Source organism: Oryctolagus cuniculus, chromosome 16 (assembly GCF_964237555.1).
Source record: "Oryctolagus cuniculus chromosome 16, mOryCun1.1, whole genome shotgun sequence".
NCBI classification, from domain to species: domain Eukaryota; kingdom Metazoa; phylum Chordata; class Mammalia; order Lagomorpha; family Leporidae; genus Oryctolagus; species Oryctolagus cuniculus.
This window is the reverse complement of record NC_091447.1, coordinates 51,952,075-51,974,235: the sequence shown is the minus strand read 5'-3', so window position 1 is coordinate 51,974,235 and position 22,161 is coordinate 51,952,075. Positions and strand designations below refer to the sequence as shown.

The 22,161-nt window shown below is 54.0% G+C and overlaps 1 protein-coding gene across 6 annotated transcripts in view; it reads right to left on the bottom strand.

Moving 5' to 3' along the window:
- OGDH (oxoglutarate dehydrogenase) overlaps window positions 1-20,235 on the bottom strand; it is a 62,292-nt gene extending 42,057 nt beyond the window's left edge. For 4 of the 6 annotated variants that reach the window (XM_070059886.1, XM_070059888.1, XM_051853065.2 and 1 more), the window contains exons 1-2: window positions 20,133-20,235; window positions 4,502-4,750 (exon numbers count right to left, since the gene is read on the bottom strand). In XM_070059886.1, the coding sequence (XP_069915987.1) occupies window positions 4,502-4,723 (222 nt within the window). In that variant the 5' untranslated portion in view covers window positions 4,724-4,750; window positions 20,133-20,235. Of the gene's footprint in view, window positions 1-4,501; window positions 4,751-19,689; window positions 19,829-20,132 lie in introns of those variants that run through there. The other 2 variants (XM_051853064.2, XM_008261824.4) reach the window with 2 other exon arrangements.
- Window positions 20,236-22,161: the final 1,926 nt, after the last annotated feature.

The window sequence follows — 22,161 nt, the reverse complement described above, 5'->3', positions numbered from 1 at the left end:
TTCCTGAAGGACAGAAGGCCAGCGGGCAGCCAGCACCCCAACTGCCAAATCCAACAGAGGCTTCCACGGTTCCCACCAATCCTCAGGTGCACAGGAGCTAATGCCGAAACAGAATCACCACACTGGTGCTGCTCCGAGTTCCTAAGTTTCTGGGGAGTGCATTACAGAAACCAAACTTCCCCTGCATAAAAACCTGACATCCACGACAGCCTGTGCCCACTTTTAAGCAGCCCTGTGACACTCCTCAGGGAAGGAGGGCACTGCGGAACCACGGTATCACCTGCAGTCACCCGGCTGGGGGCCCACCTGGACCAGTGCCAGCCCCTCCACCCCCCGGCAGGAGTGGGGGGCCTGTGGAGCAGCAGCTCCAAGTACAGGCAGAAGGCTGCTGACTTCACGTCCAGGCCCCGCCCCTCCCAGTGCACTTAGGGACAGGACAGGCGGAGCCAGGAAGTGGAGTCCCAAAGCCCTCACACCTCCCTGCAGGGCCACCTGGGGCAGGACAGAACCAGCTGCTGCGGCCGGACAGCTTTCCCAGGTGCCGACGCTGCTCACCCACAGGTGGCACCAGCTCCCCCAGGAAGCTCCTGCCCTGGGCCCAGCTGCAGGAGGAAGGTCAAAGGAAGGTCAAGCCTCTGACCCTCCTCAAGGGGGGCAGGCCTGCGGCTGGCTCTACTCCCAGGCAGACGCATGAGCAATCTGCTCCTTTCCACTCCTGTCTACCCTCCCCTGCCTTTAGTCACTGACACAAAGCTATTTTGCTTAAAATACAAAAGACGTTTTTTAAAAATACCATGCTCTAAGAGACAGCGCAATCTGTACCCAAAGCTTCCCCACCCAGCTGCAGGCAGACCGTAAGGTGGCCATGGCCTCGGCCCTCCTCTTCTCAGGGACCCCAACTCCACCACTGCCCTCCAACTCTCTCCCTCCACCCACCAAAGGTGGCCCTGCTCCCACCCCTAACGAGCACCCTCAGCTGGAACTTGGAACTGCACCATTTATTTCCTAGCCCAAACTCCTGTTTCTCCTGCTGCCCCTGATCAGCTGAGTGACCACATGCTTCCTGGGGCAACACCTGCCCTCCAGGGCACAGCCCCCAGAAGCTCGGCGCTAACCACCCAGTTAAGGACGCCGGGTCAGAGGTATCGCAGGCCTGGAACAAAGCCATGCAAGCGGCAGCAGCCAACGAGCGCAGCGGAGCCACTGCTCCACGCCTCTGTGGCTCTCCGAGGGCTTAGTTCACTTCTCTGACTGCAGCACAAACGCACATCTCCTGCGTAGAAGCCCTGTGCTGAAGCTGGCGCAGGCTTCGCTGATCCGACACAAGAGCCCCCAGTGCTGACACTGGTCTGCACAGAGGCTGAAGGCCACAGGGAGCAACTTCACAGCCTTGGGCACTGAGCTTCTGCTGAAGTAGACCATGGGCTTGAAACAGATGTCTCTGCTTCATAAGAAATCTACTACATAAAAGGTTAAAATAAATTCTTTTCATTCATAAAGCTAACACATCAAAGATTAAAATACTCAAAAATGTATTTTTAAAAAAATTATTTATTTGAAAGGCAGAGTGATGGAAGGGAGACAGGGAGGGAGAGGGGTGGAGGGAGGGAGAGAGGAAGAGGAGAAGGGGGATGGGGGTGGGGAGGGAGAGGGAGAGGCAGAGAGCGAGAGAGAATCTTCCATCCACTGGTTCACTTACCAAATGGTCATGAGAGCTGGGGCTGGGCCAGGTCAAAAAAAAAAAAAAAAAAAAAAGCCAGGAGTTCTGAACTCAAGTCTCCCACGTGGGTGGCAGGGGACCAAGCGCTTGGGCCATCTTCTGCTGCCTTCCTAGGTGCATCAGCAGGGAGCTGGATCAGAAGCACAGCAGCTGGCACTTGACCCAGTACTCCAATATGGGATGCCATGGCACAAGGGTGGCTTAATCCACGCACCACTGGCCCCTCAAAAATGTGTTCTAAGCACTAAACTGTCCTTGCCTAAAATGCTTTGCGGGGGTGGATGCTTAGCCTAGCAGTTAAAACTGGTTAAGCACTGGGGTGCTTGGGTTCAAATCCCTGCTCAGGCTCCCGACTCCAGCTCCCTGCTAACAAAGACCCACAAAGCTCAAGTAATTGGGTTCCTGCCACTCGTGGAGACCTGGACTGAGTCCTCAGTTCCCTGCTTCAGCCCAGCCTAGTCCCAGCTGTTGTAGGAATTTGGGGAGTGAACCAGCAGATGGGAACTCCACCTGTCTCTGTGATTTAAAAAACAAAACAAAACAAAACAAAAAAAACCTTGTGAACTCCCCCCAGAAACCAACATCTAAGTGGCACCAGTGTTCTGCAGAGTTCTCAGTGTTCTGCAGGTGCTCCGCCTATCAGACTACCACAACCTTGACGTGTCTCCCCTCCTATGTGCACCACCCAGTGGCTGTGACAGTGACAGAACAGGACCCTGGAGTCCCAGGCCAGGGTGGGCATATCAGGCCCTCCTCTTCAAAGCACAGCTCAGGTAGTTTCGAGACTGCCAAGTGAAGCGGGCTCGTGTCACTCCCCCGTCACGTCTGCATTTTTCTTGCCCTTTGCCCTCACTTGGTTCCCTCACAGGAAGCACAAGACTGCATTTCAAGAGCACGGAAGGGCCAGACGTCGCCGAGGGGCCCACCACCGTGCACGTGCGCCCAGGACGAGCACAGAGCTCCCCAGTCCCACGGTGACCACGTGAGTGCCTGACTTCTCACTGTGCTGTGGGCACTGACCGTGCCGGCTCTACAAGAAAACCTGACATGAAATCCTCACAGCGATAAGAACAGGGAGGCTTTAGGAGGCGGGCTGTGTGGGCACCATGACCCCAGGGCCTCCAGCCACGGTGTGCAGCCTCTCCTGACCCGCGGTGGGAAGACCACTGCGCAAGGGGAACCGGAGTCCTGCTCACGGACCACGGAGCAGGAAATCTCCCGGCAAGAGCAGCGGTCTGCAGCCTGGTGACACCCAGCCCCCTGCCCCTCCCCACCACAAACCACCGCAGGCGAGGCCACAGCACGCCCGTCACTCCCGAGCGGTGGTCTCTAACCCCAAACTCAAGATGACCTGGCTGGCCCCTCAAAAGGGTTATGACGAGGAGAGGAAGGCAAAGCTCCGGGCCAGCCCAGGTGCGTCTCCCACCCAAGACCCCCTTCGGGAGCCTCCAGTACAAGGCCAAGGGCCACTTCCACGCGCACTCCTTCCCGGGCAATCTCCTGAGGAAGCTGTGGCGCGGGCACTCCCAGGTTGCCACGGAAATGGGCAAGGCATGGACTGGCTTCCCCTCCCTGAGGCGGGAAGTGTGACCACTCTGAAGTGCCACAGCAGCCCGGGCAGACTTCTGGTGCCGTGGTCCCCAGGTCCCAAACAGGAAAGTGAAGTCCACAGTGGCAACCAGGGACATGGGCAGAGCCCCACTCCGTGCACTGCACCCCCGCCGTGCGCCCGCTGCCCTGGATGGAGCACGGGACTCCACTCGGCACTGCCCTGGGCCCTGCGGCAGGCGGCCCACCCCCTCACATGCCAGGCGTGGCTCCTACTGACGCTCAGGGAAGAAGGCGTCTGAGGAGGAAGTGGCCTTATGGGTAACAGAGATAACGAAGAAACGGAAAACCAGAACACGACGACCTAGAGGCCATCGACACGGAAGTCACAGGTGGCGCCTCTGAGGCAGGTCACACACAAAGCGTCCTCCGGGGACGTCGGGACGGAGCAGCTTCCCTGCTCCCTTCTCCACGCACTTTCCTTCTTTACACGGCTCATCCTGCGACAGCCTATGGAGATCACGGGGCACACATGTGTGCTTCTTCACTTCCTTGCTTCCTCACGGCTTCCCGGAGCTGCACGCGTGTGCTTCCTCACGGCCTCCCGGAGCTGCACGTGTTTCCTCACGGCCTCCTGGAGTACACGCGTGTGCTTCCTCATGGCCTCCCGGAGCTGCACGCGTGTGCTTCCTCATGGCCTCCCGGAGCTGCACGCGTGTGCTTCCTCATGGCCTCCCGGAGAACACGCATGTGCTTCCTTGAGGCCTCCTGGAGTATATGCGTGTGCTTCCTCATGGCCTCCCGGAGCTGCACGCGTGTGCTTCCTCACGGCCTCCCGGAGCTGCACGCGTGTGCTTCCTCACGGCCTCCCGGAGAACACGCATGTGCTTCCTTGCGGCCTCCTGGAGTATACGCGTGTGCTTCCTCATGGCCTCCTGGAGTATACGCGTGTGCTTCCTCACGGCCTCCCGGAGCTGCACGCGTGCATCCTCATTTCGTGCTTCCTGTCTTCGTGGGGCAGCACCTGCACATCCTATGTTCTCAAAGGTCTCCATACGGTCGGTGCCTGCTGCTGGCTTCGACTGGGCAGCTCTAGGCCTGATGCACACACTGCGGTGAATGTGGGCTGTGGCCGACCGCCCGGCACTGAAGCCACGGGTGCGCACTTACCTGGGTGGCCGGGCGGCACCGGGCCCACTCGCCACGCTGAGCACCCGCAGCCCTGAGCCTTACCTTGTGCACACTCTTGGGGTTCTCCAGCCAAGCACAGTACATCTCCTCCACATAGTTTGAACTAGTCCCGCTCAGAAAGGGCTCGGCGGCAACAGGTGCAGAGTAGCACCGAGACTGCTGAAGCGTCCTGACCGCGGCCGGCCTGTTTTGGGAACATGTCTTAACAGTCTGGGAGGCCGTCAACGGCCTCAACTTAGCAGCACAAGTCCTTAAGTGGAGCATTTCAGTCCTGAAGCCTTTCACCACAGCCTGCGCAAAAGAACAAGAAAGTAAAGTTAAAAAAGAACATTTTAGGAGATAAAGCTAATAGAAAAAAACTTGTCTAAGTCTGGCTGTCCAGGAGAGATTTTGGTGTGTGAGTCTGGTTGTGACAGTGTGCCAATCCTGTCCCATGGTGCACATGTGGGCCCCATACAGGGACCGTGCAGGACGCCACGGCAGCCCAGGGAAGGTGGGAGCATAGCCACCACCATTGTCACTTAGAAGTCCAAATCTTGTCTACACTGGAGGACGTCAGCACTCTAAGTTCATACACTGTATAAAACAATTGCAAAGGCTGGAAACTGGGAATGAAAAAGGCATTTTTTAAAAAAGAAAGATTTATTTATTTATTTGAGAGGTATAATTACAGAGAGAAGGAGAGACAGAGAGAGGTCTTCCATCCACTGATTGACTCCCCAAATGGCTGCAACAGCTGGAGCTGGGCCAATCTGCAGCCAAGGTCCAGGAGTCAGGAGTTTCTTCCAGGTCTCCCACGTGGGTGCAGGGGCCCAGGCACTTGGGCCATCTTACACTGCCTTCCAGGGCATTTGCAGACAGCTGGACTGGAAGAGGAGCAGGTGGGACATGAAGGGTGCCCATATGGGATGCTGGAGCCACAGGCAGAGGCTCAGCCTACTATGCCACAGAGCCAGTCCCCAAAAAAGGCATTTTCTAACCTAGCCAGAAACTAATCAAGCACCTGCTGTACACACGGCATTCTGGAAAATACAGAAACATGAGCAAATACTTTGCTTACCCTCAAATAACCTTCCTTTGAGCAGAGGAGAAGCAAACATAAAATATACTTGGGAGACAATACCAAGTGTTTGGGAGGTGCAGGCCACAGCCAGCACCCCCCGGGGAGGTGGGCTCCGTTCAGGCAGGGAGGAGATGACCAGAAGCAGCAGGGCAGAGATGGGAGGGGAGGACTGAGCGCTGCAGTGCTGGGAAGAAGAGTGAAGGGAGCCTGAGGGCCTGACTCAGCCCCCTCCTGCGCCCTGGGGCTAGGTGTGCACAACTTAGCACGTCACAGGCACCGCCACCACTGAGACAAGGGAGAGTTCACAGCAGCTGTCACTGTACCTGTGGCCTGGGTGGTGGGCAAACTCATGCGACTGAACCACGCACAACCTCACCTGGGTCACAGGGCTCCCATTCCAACCAACCTTCTTCCCTCTTCTCTCCGTGACAAGCTGCCTGGCTGGCTCTTCAGCAACCTGGACCCCAGGGCTGGAGAGAGGGACAAGGAGGCCAAGGCAAGAGGGAACAACGGAGGAAGGCGGGGAAAAGAGATGGAGGAGGTGGAAGGAGGGGAGGAAGCAGAAAGAGAAGAAGAGGAAGAGGAAGAAAACAAAGAGGAGGGGGAGGAGCCAGACCTCCTCTGGATGGGGGTGGGGCATCTGGGGCAAGCAGAAGGTGGGAACTCAACATGTTCACGGATTTGCTTAATCTATAATTCTCTATCAAAAACAGCCAACGTCTAAAGCAAGTGATGTGTCCACCAGAGATGAGAGGTGCCTGCTGCCGAAGGGTCTCCAGGTCTCCAGCCACTTTCCGCTACCGAGAAATCCTGCTTGGCCCAGGAAAGGGGGTTCTCTTCTCAAGAGGCGCGGCTGCCAAGGGGCAGCCCGGGGGTCTGGGTGTCCCGCAGGCCGGGTCACAGCCCTCAGCCTCAGGGCCGAAGGTCAGAAGTCAAGGAGGAGAGTAAAAGGCTCCATGAGGGCTCCAGGGAATGAAAAGTGCTGGCTGGTCAAACCCTCGCCTGCTTGTGGGCCTGTCCAGAACTGCAGGCCTGGCTGCAAAGCTGGAATTACATCCCACGTCCACGCCTCCCTAAAGGAAACCCAAGCTCTGAGATGGCTAAGAACTACACAGAAATAAATGCTAGATGAAAACATCACATGGGTGCCGGTGAGTCCCAGCTGCTCCACCTCCAATCCAGCCCCTGCTGATGGCCTGGAACAGCTGTGGAAGATGGCCCGAGTACTTGAGGCCCTGCCCCGACCCAGAGACCCGGGTGATGCTCTCGGCTCCTGGCTTCGGCCTGGCCCAGCCCTGGCCATTGCAGCCATTTGGGATGTGAACCAGTGGACAGAAGCGCTCTCTCTCTCTCTCTCAAACTCTTTCAAAATGAATACATTTTAAAAAATCTCTATTGCTTATTAGAACCTTCCTTTTGGCCCAGATTTGCTCAAAATGCACCCAGAGACACTGACATCGTACTCCCCCACAGGAGAGCCAGGCCAGCAGAAGGGCACAGCAGAGTCCGTGAAGCCCACGAATCCACCACGGCCACCATCGAAACCCACTCCTTACCGTGGAAGGTGAACAGCGACACGCTCAGATGTAACAGCGAGCGCGGCCTCACGCCCTGGGCGCCCTTCCACCTGAGAAATCAGCGGTTCTGAGCCGACGCCACACTAACTGCAGCAGTCCTCCCTACCTCCAGGGACACTCCAGTGCTTTTCCCACTCATAAATTTAAGCCCTAATGTCGATGGCAAAAACACTAACGCTTCTGCCATTGACACTCATTTTGTATTGCTCAGGTCCATGTCCCCGTCAGTCTTCCTGCTGCGTGAGTGGGGTCACCTCCTGAACACAGCAGCCTGCCCTGGTTAACCAGCAGGACACAACTCGGGAGCTGTGACAGCCCAACCAGCAGGCACTGCTCCCCCTGATATGACCTCCCTCCAGGCGATGCTGTGAATAAATCATGAGAAGCCACCTGCACCCCCCAAATCTGACACAGCACTGCCCGGAAGTCACAACACTCGAGCTCCCTTGGGATGGTGGGAACAGGTGTCCTACAGCGGAGGACCAGCCAGGACAGCGGCTCACGTCCAGCCTGGCAGACCCACACGGCTGACGCCAGCAACCTACCCTTGCTCTTTCTCTCTTACGTAACAAGAAGATACTGAAGACAAAAGCAAGCTGGTGGCCAGCTGAGCTTCTGCCTTACACGTCGGTCAGCTTTAGGAACAGCCACCTGCAGAGCCACTCAACTGTGCCAACCCCTTCCCGAAAGCTCTGAACTACCCAGAGTCCGACTGTTCCGATTTCTGCTTTAAAAGAAAATTTCTATTTGACAAGGGTGATGCTACAGTTTGGGCGTGGTGTGAGTGTACCCCAAAGGTTCACCGGCCAGAAGCTCGGTTCTCGTGCACTCTGTGGAGAGGTGGCGGAACCCTTGAGACGGGAGTGGCGGGGTCACTGGGGCCACTGCACTTAAAAGATACTAGGGCAGATCTCAAAGGTCCCCGGTTCTTCCAGGAGTTCCTGATATAAACAGACTCCCGGCTCACCACGCAACACCCCAGCTGGGCTGATCCAAAGGGCTGTCTGAGCCTGGGTCTCAGCCTCCAAAATTATGTACTAAATACATCTTCTTTATGAGCTGCTCTGTCTCAGGATCTTCTTTAAAAATCCTTTATTTTTATTTATTTGAAAGGCAGAGAGACCGAGAGAAGGACAGAGAGAATGTTCCATGTGTTGATTCACTCCCCAGATACCCATAACAGAGTTGGATCAGGCCGAAGTCAGGGGCCTACACCTCAAATGGTGTGTCTTAACCGCAACGCCAAATACCAGGCCCGGCCTTGGGTATCGTCATCGTCGTCTTTTTTTTTTTTCTTAAGATTAATTTACTTACTTAAAAGGCAGAGTTGCAAAGAGGAAAGGACAGTCTTGTGAAAGTGCTGGGATAACTGGATGAGTGCAAGAGAATTAAGCTGGATCTCCATATACAAATTAATCTGAAATGAACAGAGGACCCAACTGTAAGAGCTACAATTATAAGACACTGAGATATAACTTCTAAGTTATGATGAAGCAAATCTTCATGGCCTTGGTTCAGGCTGTAGACTTGTGGTTATGACACTAAAAGTGCAAAGGAAGAACAATCAGATAAATTGAAATCCACCTAAATAAAAAACTTCTGTGCTCCAAAGCACCCTTTATGACAAAATTAAGACACAGAAGTTATCTGCAAATCATTTCTCTTAGATTTGCATGATACAAAGAAAGAACTCTTAAATGATAAAGACAACCCAGTAAGAGCAGGCAAAGCGGCAGGGGTGGAGCTCGCCTAGGTTTGACTCCCAGCCCTGGCTCCTGTTCCCGGCCTTCTGCTAACGCAGACCCTGGGAGACAGCAGGGTCAAGTAGTCCGGTTCTCACTGTCCACGCGGGAGACCTGGATTAAGTCTTATCTACCAGTTTCACTCCCCAGGCACTGTAATCATCAGGGAATTAACCAGAAGAGGGGAGTGTGCCTGTGTGCACTCTCTCCCCACCTCTTTCAAATAAACTTAAAAAACAAACAAACAAACAAACAAAAAAACCCCACACCACTACAAGGAGTTGGGGCCAGCGTTGTGGCACAAAGAATCAAGCTGCTGACTGTGATCCCGACATCTTGCATCAGTTGAGTTCTGGCTCCTTTGCTTCCAATCCAGCTCCTTGCTGATGCTGGCCAGGTGCGTGGGCCCCTGCCACGTATATGGGAGACCTGGATGGAGTTTCAGATTTGTGGCTTTGGTCTGGCCCAGACCAGCCTTGTGGCCATTTGGGGAGTGAACCAGCCGAGAGAAGATTTCTTTCCTTCTCTGTCACTCTGCCTTTCAAATAAACAAAATAGATCTTCTGAAAACAAACAAGCAAAAACCCCAGGAGATACCACGGCACCTTCCCTAGACTGGCTATCCTTGAAAAGGAAGCACCGGCACGGCAGGACAGAAGCTGGAATCCTCACACATTCACAGCGGGAATGCTATCTGGTTTTGTTAAACCGCTGTCCACACAAAAACTTAGTGCTCACAGCAGCATTACCAATAAAACCTAAAAAGTAGAAATGTCTATTGGCTAACAAACGGAGAAACAGAACACAGAACACCGTGCTATGGAATGGTATTCTGCAATGAAACAGGAAGGCCTCGCACCTGCTACAACATGAACAGACTCTGAGAATCTCACACGCAGAGAAAGAAGCCAGAAGCAAAAGATCACATCTAATGATCCCACTGCCAAATGAAACGTCCGGAACAGGCCAATCCAGACAGTGCTGGAGTAGGGGATGGATGCAGAATGAGGGATGACAAGCCAGGCAATTATTTATTGAAAAATTTCATGTATTAATTTGAGAAGCAGAAAGAGCTAGCGCTCACCATTGGTTCATTCCCCAAATACTCCAATGCCAGAGACTGAGTTGGAACGATGTCAGAAGCCAGCAACTCAATTTGCATCTCCCACATGAGTGACAGGAACCCAGCCACTTGAGCCACCGCTGCTGCCTGCAGGGTCCACGTTAGCAGGACGCAGGAGCTGGGAGTCAAGTCCAGGCACTTAGTTTGCAGACGTCTCAACTACTAGGCCGAACACCAGCCCCTTAACTGTGCAATTTAAATGGGTGAATTGTATAGTATGCAGATTGTATCTGAATGAAGTTTTTTCTTAAAAAATCACATCAGGGGCCAGTGCTGTGGCGCAGTGGGTTAAAGCCCTTGCTGCATGCAGTGCAGGCATTCCATATGGGCCCCGGTTCGAGTTCCGGCTGCTCCACTTCTGACAGCTCTCTGCTGTGGCCTGGGAAAGCAGCGGAAGATGGCCCAAGTCCTTGGGCCCCTGCACCCATGTGGGAGACTAAAAGAAGCTCCTGGTTCCTGGCTTCGGATCAGCTTAGCTCTGGCCATTTCAGCCATTTGAGGAGTGAACCAGCGGATAGAACACCTCTCTCCCTCTCTCTCTTTGGTTCTACCTCTCTATGTAATTCTTTCAAATAAATAAAATAAATCTTTAAAAAGAATTACATGAGGGCGGACATTTGGCACAGGCATGAGACAGCCAAAACTCATACTGGAGTACTGGGGTTCCAATTACAGCTCCACTTCCCATCCAACTTCCTGCTAATGTGCACCTGGAGGCACTAGATGATGGAAAGTATGTGGGTCCCTGCCACTCACGTAGGAGACCTGGAGTGAGTTCTGACTCCTGGCTTCTGCCTGATGCAGCCCCTGCTGTTGTGGGCATTTGAGAAGTGAATAAATCTCAATCTGTTTCTACCTAAAAAATAAACTTTTAAAAAGTTTTTATTTATTTATTTGAGAGGCAGAGTTAAACAGAGAAAGGGAGAGACAGAGAGAAAGGTCTTCCATCCCACTGGTTCACTCCCCAAATGGCCACAACAGCCGGTGCTGGAGCCAGGAGCCAGGAGCTTCTTCCAGGTCTCCCACATGGGTGCAGGGGCCCAAGCACTTCGCCTGCCCATCTTCTACTGCTTTCCCAGGCCATAAGCAGAGAGCTGGATAGGAAGAGGAATAGCCGGCACTTGAACTGGCGCCCATATGGGATGCCGGCACTGCAGGCCGAGGCTTAGCCTACTACACCACAATGCCAGCCCCTGAATAAAAGTTAAAAAAAAAAAAAAAAAAGTACTAAGTAAAGATGTGAGCCTACCAATAACATACACAAAAGTACACAAGGTGTAATCTATTAATTTCAAGATATTAAGATTCTGTTTAAAGAATGAAGCCTTTGAGGTCTGCACTACAAGTTCCTCACCTGGCCTGAGGGGCCATCTTTAATTCCCTACACAAAATGGTCAATACACTTCGGGCCAGGCAGAGGCCAAACTTAAAAGGCAGTGTCTACAAAAATCCACTTGCAATGCTCAAGGGGGCAGGGGAAAGCACACAGGAAGCTGGAGCGGACAGCGGAGCCAGGACTGGACCTGGGCACCCTGAGATGGGAAGAAGTGCCCCAAACAGCAGGTTACCACTAGGCCACGCCTGCCCCTCTTTTTTGTACACATAATACAAACATGAAAACACTCTGCAAAGTATTTCTATGACTACAGAACTACCACTTAGCAGGACTGAAAGGCCAAGTAGTGGTATCTCTAAAAACCTCAAGTTCCCAAGATAAAGCTAAACATCAGCTAATGTGCAGCGGCAGCCACCTAATGCCTGAAACGTCAACAGGCTGCATCCACGTGGCACAGAGGCCCCCTCGGCTCACCAGCCCACAGGCCATCATCACTGGAGAGACTGACACCTCCGAGGCGCCAGAATCTGACTGCTCCGGTGCTGTAGCACCAGAGGCGGCCAGAGTGGCAGTGGTCTGAAGAGCAGGTCAAGAGGCACTTCTTGGCCGGCGCCATGGCTCACTAGGCTAATCTCTGCCTGCGGCGCAGGCACCCTGGGTTCTAGTCCCAGTTGGGGCGCCGGTTCTGTCCTGGTTGCTCCTCTTCCAGTCCAGCTCTCGGCTGTGCCCCGAGAAGGCAGTGGAGGATGGCCCAAGTGCTTGGGCCCTGTACCTGCATGGGAGACCAGGAGAAGCACCTGGCTCTTGGCTTTGGATCGGCGCAGCGCGCCGGCCGAGGCAGCCATTTGGGGGAGTGAACCAACGGAAGGAAGACCTTTCTCTCTCTCTAACTCTACCTATCAAATAAAATAATAATAATAATAATAATAATAAGGCACTTCTTAAAAGTGCTGAGAAAGTGCAAGTTAATCACTCTGTATGAAAAGCAAGGCAATTCATCAACATCTTACCAAAGCATAAGCAGGACTTCTATTCCCTGCTTCATACAACTACAAGCATGAGCCATTGTGTTTAAGACAGGGCAAAGGTGAGCAGAGGGAAGCAGACCGGCCAGGAATCTCAGCACCCAGAGAAAGGCTGAGATCCACTGAGAGCCCAGTGTTCTTTTTGCTCCAAGTTCCAAGTCCTAGAATACACACCGGGGAAATCTGCGACCCAGAAATGTCAACGGGTTAGACAAAATAATAATAAAGTTACAAGTGCCTATTTTTGCAAGCAAAGGGCTGGCAAGATAAACAGCTGCTTGCTGCAGCCAAAAGCCACAGGGAACACTGTGACCCCACCTCACCCACTCAGGGGACAGCAGGTGGGGACCTGGATTCCAACCCCGCCCAGCAGTGATGAGGCCACACCCCTCCCTCCCAGGCAGGGTGCTATCACCAAGGCCTAATGCAGAACTCACACCCACACACCGTGACAAGGAGTTCCCCCAGATACCCTGCCCAGCAACCAGGCAGCACCCACGACTCCCCAGCACTCCGAGAAGCCTGCTCTGTGTGCACAAAGACATAAATAAGACCAAGAGTTTCCTAACAGAGTATCCAGAGTCTCCCAGGTGCAATCAAAGACCACCTTTTTTTTTTTTTTTTTTTAAGATTTACTTATTTATTTGGAAGGCAGAGTTACAAAGAGGCACAAAGAGAGATCTTCCATCCTCTGGTTCACTCCTCAAATGGCCACAAAGTCCAGAGCTACGCCGATCTGATCTTCCAGGTCTCCCACGTGGGATGCAGGCACTGCAGGTGGAGGGTATACCTGCTACACCACAGCACCGGCCCCCATAACTACCTTTCAAATAAGCAAGACTTCATGAACTCATTCACATAAGCGATTACTTGAAACTAGGATGGTCACTTTTTTTTTTTTTAAAGACTTATTTATTTGAAAGTCAAAGTTGCAGAGAGAAGGAGTGGCAGAGAGAAAGTAAGAGCGGTCTTCTACCTGCTGGTTCACTCCCCAGCTGGCTACAACAGCTGCAGCTGTGCGGATCCGAAGCCAGGAGCCAGGAGCTTCTTCTGGGTCTCCTGCATGGGTGCAGGGGCCAAGGACTTGGGCCATCTTCTACTGCTGTCCCAGGCCACAGCAGAGAGCTGGATCAGAAGAGGAGCAGCCGGGACTAGAACCGGCACCCATATGGGATGCTGGCACCACAGATGGCGGCTTTACCCACTACACCATAGTGCCAGCCCTGATCACAACTTTTGAAAAGACATCTATAGACACCAAAACCAAGGCAACACAGACATTAGAATTACCTGGCAAATGGTACAGGCTAAGTTATGGTGCAGCAGCTTAAGCCACTGCTTGAGCGAGTCTGAGACTTGGCTGCTCCCTCTCTTCCCAACCAGCTTCCTGTTGATGTGCCCAGGAGACAGATGACAGCCCACGTACCTGGGTCCCTGCCACTCGCACGGAGACCTAGACTGTTTCAGGGCTGCTGGCTTTAGCCTGACCAGCCCTGGCAAGTGTGGGCAGCTGAGGGGTGAAACAGCAGATGAAAGACCTGCATCTCTGCCTTTCACAGAAAACTCTAAATTCCAGGCATTAGACAAGGGACGTTCCAGTATCTGACATGGTGACAGGAGTTGGTCAGATTATCTTTCTTGTTTTAGATTTACTTATTTAGAGAGAGAGATGGGGGGAGGGACAGAGAAAGTTATCTTCCTCCACCCGCTGGTTCACTCCCCAAATGGCCGCAGAGGCCAGAATTGGGCTAAGTCAAAGCCAAGAACTAGGAGCTTCATCCGGTCTCCCGTGTGGGTGCAGGGGCCCAAGCACTTGGGCCATTGTCCACGGCCTTTCCCAGGCCATTAGCAGAGACCTGAATTGGAAACAGATCAGCCAGAACTCAAACTGGTGCCCATACAGGATGCAGGTGTAGATGGTGGCTTTACCCTCTATGCCACTCACCGACCCCACAAATACATTTTTAAAAATAATTATTTATTTGAGAGGGCCAGCGATGTGGTGCACAGATTAAAGACCTGGCCTGAAGTGCCAGCATCCCATGTGGGCACCAGTTCTAGCCCCGGCTGCTCCACTTCTGATCCAGCTCTCTGCTACGGCCTGGGAAAGCAGTGGAGGACGGTCCAAGTGCTTGGGCCCCTGCACCCACGTGGGAGACCCGGAAGAAGCTCCTGGCTCATGGCTTTGGATTGATGCAGCTCCAGCTGCTGCAGTCATCTGGGGAGTGAACCAGCAGATGGAAGACCTCTCTCTCTCTGACTCTCTGTAATTCCGCCTTTCAAATAAATAGATGAATCTTTAAAAAAGAGAGCAAAGGCAGAAATCTTCCATCCACTAGTTCACTCCCCAAATAGCTACTACAGCTGGGGACGGGCCATGCTGAAGCCAGGAGTTCAGACCTCCATCCAGGTCTCCAACGTGAGTGAGCCATCTTCCTGCTGCTTTCCCAGGCACATCTGCAGGGGGCTGGGTTGTGAAGTGGAGCAGCCATGACTTGAAGGCAGGGGCTTATTAACACAAAGCTGGCCTCAATGCAAATATGAATCAAGAAAGCAGCAGGGCCAGCATCGAGTCACAGGGGTTAAGCTGCCACTTGGGGCGCTCACATCGACAGTGAGGAAACAGAGGGTGACTCAAGTACTTGGGCCCCTGGGAGACAGGGATGGAGTTACTGGCTCCTGCTTCCAGCCTGGCCAAATCCTGACTGTTGCAGCCTTCTTGCGAGTGAATCTACAGATGAAAGATCTTTCTCTCTGTCTCTCCTTCTGTCTCTGTGGGTCTGCCTTTCAAATAAATATTTTTAAAAATCCTAAAAGTAGCGCCAGCGCTGTGGCATAACAGGCTAAGCCTCTGCCTGTGGCGCCAGCATCCTATATGGGCTCTGGTTTGTGTCCCAGCTGCTCCTCTTCCGATCTGGCTCCCTGGTGATGGCCTGGGAAAGCAGTGGAAGACAGCTCAAGCGCGTGGGTCCCTGCACCCACGTGAGAGACCTGGATGAATCTCTGCTCCGGCTGTTGCAGCTACTTGGGGTGTGAGCCAGCGGATGGAAGATCTTTCTCTCTGTCTCTCCCTGCCTCTGCCTGTAACTCTACCTCTCAAATACATAAATCTTTAAAAAATCCTAACTGTGTATGTACCAAATAAGAGCTGTACAACATGTAAACCAAATTGAGAGGTGTGAAGGAAAAAATGACAAAGCCACAATTACCAGCTGGAGCCTTCGACCCCACCTTTAAACAATGGTAGAACAGCTGGACAAAAAACTGGCAAGGACATTGCTGTAAGGGGAACATGAGCTGGCTTCCCAATTCACACGCATAAACTCCACGGCCCGACATTACTGGTGCAGACAGAGAGTGTGGGAACTTGTTCCAATCGCCAAGTCTGAAGGGAGGGCCTGTGGGAGGTGACTGGACGGAATCAGTTTGCTAGGGCAGAGCCCATGAACAGCTCATGGCGGCTTTAGGAGGCCAGACCACACCAGCTGCCGCGTTACCCCCGTTCCTCTCTGCGCCCTGGCTGTCATGTGACCCTTCCTCTGCACACAGTCCATAGCTCACCACCCTCAGACAGCAGACCAGAGGGTGCCCGAGCTCGGAGTGCGAACCTTGAAATCCATGAGCAAAAGGAAACCTTTCCTTCGTAAATCAGTTTCTCTCCGGTATTACGGTCCTGAAAAGCTCACTCTAATCGACAAAAACAAGTACAAACTATCACACCACACCCAATTTGAAACAGATAACTTAATCTTTATTAACTACAAAAGAAATTTAATTTGTAATTGCAAACTTGCTGAAAAAGCTATTTCCAGGCCCAGATGGTTCCATTGGAGAATTCTACCAAATGTTAAAAATGAATTAGTTCCAGTTCCACACAGAATCTTGCAGAAAACACAGGAAGAGAGGACATTTATCAATTCATTTTATGAAGTTATTATTTTCCTAGTGTCAAACCCATATAGACAATTAAAAGCAACACACTTCAGACTAACATCATTCATGAGTACAGATGCAAAATCCTTACCCCAACACCAGTCACATCAGCACACTCTGGCAATACAAAACATGCAAAGGCAACAGACAACACGGCTGTGGTGGATCGGATAGGCTAAGTGTGTCCCCCAGGGTCCCCAGGCAGTGTGCATGAGACGCTGCGACCAGATTAGCAAGAAACAATCCTGATAAGGAATAAAACACAAGATCAGTCTACCTGACTTCAAGACCCACTGGGTGGCACTGGTGATGAGACAGATCAACAGAACAGAGGACGCAGAAACAGTCACACACCTGATTTTTTTAAGATTTACTGATTTACCTGGAAGGCAAAGTTAAGAGAGAGACAGAGACAACTTCCATCAGCTGCTCCACTCCCCAAATGGCCACAGCTGGGAACTCCACCTGGGCCTCTCACATGGGCGGCAGGGGCCCAACACCTGAGTCATCTTCCGCTGCTTTCCCAGGTGCATCAGCAGGGAGCTGGCTCAGAAGTGGAGCAGCTGGGACTTGAACCGAGCTCCCATCCGGACGTCGCATGTGGCATCTCAACCTGCTATACCAGCCCCACACCTGATTTTTGACGAAAGTGCAAAAGCCACTTTGTGGAGAAAGGATGTTTTCTAACAAATGGTCCTGGTTAAAGATCCACAAGCAGAAAAACCAAAGGCCAAAAACTTTACAATATACATAAATCACCTCAAAATTAATCAATTTAAATGTAAAGCACAAGCATAAAACTTCCAGAAAAGTACACAGAATAAAACCTTCAGGAACTAGGGCTCAACAAAAAAATTTCTTACATCTGACAGCAAAAGCGCAATCTAATCAAAAGCAAAACTGATAAACCAGACTTCATCAAAGTGAAGGACCATCAAATGGGGACCCACATTGCCACCTGCAATACCAGCATCCTGTATGAGCACCAGGTTCAAATCCCAACTGCTCCACTTCCAATAAAGCTCCGGGCTGATGTGCTGTGGGAGCCCCGGGTGGAATTCCAGGCTCCTAGCTTTGGCCTGGCCCTGCCCCAGGCACTGTGGCCATCTGTGGAGTAACCTGCAGATGGAAGATCTCTCTCCCTCTGTGAACTCTGCCTTTCAAATAAAACAATTAAATCTTAAAAATAATTTTTTTCTTTACTAAAACCCTTGAGGCTGGCATTGCTCATAGCAGGTAAAAGCTGCTGCCCGTGACACCGGCATCCCCTCTGGGCGCTGGCTCAGGACCGGGCTGCTCCACTTTCGACCCAGCTCCCTGCTAATGTGCCTGGGAAAGCAGCAGCAGACGGCCCAAGTGCTGGGTCCCTGCACACATGTGGGAGACCCAGAAGAAGTTCCTGACTCCTGGCTTCAGCTTGGCTCAGTACCGGCTGTAGCAGTCATTTGGGGAGTGAACCAGAGGATGAAGATCGATGGATCGATCTCTCTCCTCCTCTCTTTGTGTAACTCTTTCAAATAAATAAACCTCAAAAAAAAAAAAAAAAAAACCCTCAAACTTTTGCTCCGCAAAAGATGCAGTAAAGATGAAAAGACAAGCTCAGACTAGGAAAAAATATGTACAAAATACACATCCAAAAAGACCTGCTATCTAGAATATACAAAGAATTTCCAAACCTCAACGCTTATCCAATTACAAAACAGGCAAACATGGGGCGAGCGCTGCAGTGGGTAGAGCCGCAGCTTGAAGCACAGGCATCCCATATGCGTGCCAGCTGGGAGTCCCGCTGCTCTACTTCTTTTTTTATTTTTTTAAGATTTATTTTATTTATTTGAGCTACAGAGAGATGGAGAGAGGTCTTCCATCCACTGGTTCACTCCCCAGATACCCCAACGGCCAGAGCTGAGCTGATCTAAAGCTAGGAGCCAGGAACAACTTCTAGACCTCCCAAACAGGTGCAGGGCCCAAGGACTTGGACATGTACTGCTTTCCCAGGCCATAGCAGAGAGCTGGATCAGAAGAGGAGCAGCCGGGACTAGAACCGGCGCCCACATGGGATGACAGCACTGCAGGCTGGGGCTTTACCCCGCCACGCCACACGGTGGTTCCCGCTCTCCTTCTGATCCAGCTCCCTGCTAACGGCCTGGGAAAGCATCGTCAGATGGCCCAAGTGTTAGGCTCCTACACTAATGTGGGAGAGCCAGAAGCAGCTCCTGGCTCCTGGCTGTGGCCACTTGGGGAGTGAACCAGCAGATGGAAAATTCGCTCTTTCTCGCTGTAACTCTGCCTTCCAGATAAATACAAAAATCTTAGAGAAAAAAAAAAAAAAAAAAAAAAAAAAGGAAAGGCTATGAGTAAACATTTCACCCAAGAGAACACAAGGATGTCAAACAAGCACATGGAGATGGTCAACGTCACTCGCCACCAGAGAGGTGCAAATTACAGACATAATGAGACATCACTACACATCTAATAGCACGGCCGACGTAGAAAATAGCGTCAGCAGCTGTGGAAAAGCCGGATCACACACACTGCTGCGGGGAGTGCGCGGCCAGTCCACAGAGGAAGCTGGCCATTTCTGCTAGATTCAACACGCAGCTGCTCTGACTTGTGGATCGCACTTCCGGTAACTTATTTCAGAGAAACGTCAACTTTGTTCACATGGAAACCTGCACAAGAGGCAGTGGGCATTTAGCCCCGGGGCGACAGCTGCCGCCCACACCAGAACGCCTCGGGCACTCCCAGCTTCCTTCTGACGCACACCTGCGAGGCAGCGGCCACAGGTCCAGCAGACTCCGGCCACTCACGTGGGAAACCCGGGCTGTGCCTGACCTATCACCAGCCCTTGGGAAGTAAACCGGCATTACGGGAGCGCCAGCCCAGATGGCCACGGCCCTCCGCGGAGGAAGAGAGAAGCCCACCGCAGAGCCTGGAGGGAAACAGAGACGCCAGCGGCCAGCTGGGTGAACTCGCCGGCACGTCCGGCTGCTGCATTCCCAACACGAATCGAGGCCACCGCAGGGCGCTAAGCGGTGGGTGTGGTACGAGAAGGCACCGGGTCCGCGGCGGCAGAAACGCCCCGCATCCCGGCCTGGACCAACGGCAGTCTTCGGCTGTGGTCTCCAGAGCGTATCAAGCAGAGAAGTGGGTACAGGACTCCGCGCCCTGTACCCGCACGGAACGGACCAACGGAGTAGGTTCCCTGACTTACATAAGCCTCAACATTTTAAAACCAAGTGCTCCACGCACGCAGAGCCCCTGGGAACCGCGCGTCAGGACCAGGCTCCCCAGCCCGCGCCGCGGCACCCCCAGCTCCTCGCTGCGCTCTGCCAACACTCCGGAGTCCTTCGTGTCTCGCCCGCGAGCGGTTCACTCCGGACGCGGAATGGCGCACTTCACGTGGGCGCGTCCTACGGCGCGCGAGGCGCTACCTCAAGAACGCGGCGCCGAAACGTGCCAGGGCCCCCCGAAGCCCGAGGACGCGGCTCCGTCCGCCCCGCGCGGCGCTCAAGGACGCGCGCGCCCTCCGCGGGCTCGCCACAGGCACGCGGGGCGCACGGGACGCCCTCTCCGCCGCCCGACACGTGACGCCGCGCGACCTTGGGGGTCACCCTGGCCGCCGCTCCCCACTTCCGCCGCCGGGGCCCACCCAGGCCCCCACGGGCCTCGCCGCGCCATTGGCTGCCGCGCCCGCTCGTCAGGCGCGCCCCTCCCACCGCCCCGTCCGCCCGCTCTGTCCTACTCCACTCCGGGTCACCAAGCTGCCCGCGGCTCCAAGGGCGCAGGGCCCCACCCTCGCCGTGACCAGCGACTCGAGCCTGCGGGCGCCGCAGCCCCCGGCCCCTGCCCCCAGCCCGCAGCGGCGCGCGGTTACCTGTCTCCCGCGCGGCTCCACCCGACTGAGGCGCCGACACCCCGCTCCGGGGCACCAAACTCTCGGCCCCGCCCCGGCGCGTGGCGTCAGCACGTAGCCCCGCCCCGAGCAGGAGCCCCGCCCCTTCCACGAGTTGGCGTCGTGGCGTCACAGAAGCGCGCCGGACTCTGAGGGCGGTGGGGTAGGGGCGCCGGCTGCTGCAACCCAGGCCTGTGCTCGGGCCCGCAGGACGGACGGGTGGGCTTCAGCTGCCGCTTCCTCGGCCTCAGTGCCCGGTGCCTGACAGCCGTGTTTCCTAAGCCTCTTGGGAATTCGAGAGCGGTGAAATGGGTCGAATTTGAGCAACAAAGTCCGCGCCAGTAGGCGCCCATTTTGCGCCAGGCTCTGTGACTGGCGCTTCGGCTGCGCTATTCTGAGTGTTCCACCCTTAGTGTGCAGAAGGCAGGGGCCCACCCGGCCCCTGGCCCCAGAGCCCTCGACCGAGATAGAACGCTGATGGGCCCCTTTCAGAGTGTTAGGATTTGGGGAAAAGTCTTTCCAAACTGATGACGTCCGGTGAGTTACGGTTCGTCAAGTACTGAGGCAAGCCCTTGGGACGGCTTTGACGGAGCGAATCTCCGGCCTCTGGTCGCAGAGCAGCCCCTCCGTGAGGACTGAGTTGAGGGAGTGGTGGTCCCGCCGACCCCACGGGCGTCCCGGGTCGCCAGACGCAGGAGCTCCTTTGTGTCCTCTTTTTTTTAAATTTTTTAAATTTATTTATTTATTGACAGGCGGAGTGGACAGTGAGAGAGAGAAAGGTCTTCCTTTGCCGTTGGTTCACCCTCCAATGGCCGCCGCGGCCAGCGCACCGCGCTGATCCGAAGGCAGGAGCCAGGTGCTTCTCCTGGTCTCCCATGGGGTGCAGGGCCCAAGCACTTGGGCCATCCTCCACTGCACTCCCGGGCCACAGCAGAGAGCTGGCCTGGAAGAGGGGCAACCGGGACAGGATCTGGTGTGCCAGTGCCGCAGGCGGAGGATTAGCCCAGTGAGCCGCGGCACCGGCCTCCTTTGTGCCCTCTACGGACAACATCTGGGTCCCAGGTCCCACATGGAGGCCTCAAATGGAGGGAGCCCCTCAAGATCAGGTGCCCGGCCTGTTGCTGACCCAGCAAAGGAGGGCCACCTGGGTGCGCACCTGCCTCTAACCCCCAGCCGTAGCCTCAGAATTCCTTATCGTTAATCCCCCCAGGAACCCTGGAAGCCAATTTGTTAAGGTAGGTAGGTGCATAGTAGCGTATGCCAAAGAGGGGCTGCAGAAAATGAGTGTTTTAAAATACATATTTATTTATTTATTTGAAAGGCAGAGAGAAAAGGCCTTTCATTCGCTGGTTCAGTCCCCAAGTGGCCACAACACTGGGCTGATCCGGAGCCAGGAGTTTCTTCTGGTCTCCCTCGTGGGTGCAGGGGCCCAAGGACTTGGGCCATCCTCCACTGCTTTCCCAGGCCACAGCAGAGAGCTGGATCAGAAGTAGAGCAGCCAGGACCTGAACAGGCGCCCGTATGGGATGCCGGCACCGCAGGCCGCGGCTTTACCTGCTAAGCCACAGCACCACCCCTGAAAATGAACGTTTTTAAAGAAAGCCTTATATGCAGTGGAACAAGGAAACACCCTGCAAACAGCCCAGCAGTTGTACCATCTCCCAGGGGCCAGCGCAGGGGAACTCCCCTGCCCTTCACCAAGGGGACCATTAGGTCCACAACACTGTGCTCATGAGGTCCTAGGAGGATTTGTGGGAACTCCACACCCAGAAAACTCCCCACCCACAATTTCCCACAAGAGGGAGGCAGGGAGAAGGAGGGAACCCGTACTCCTGCCCACAGGACTGCAGTCTGAACACAGGGCTCAGCCCTTTGCTGGGCCGCCCTCCTGCGCTGTCACGTACTCGTCACCAAGTGAGCGCTCGGTTCTTCCCTGCGCACCTGCTGGCTCCGACCAGTGCTCCTCTCAGCTTTGCTGCCTTGCTGACCACTGCTGTGTCTCGCATCTGCA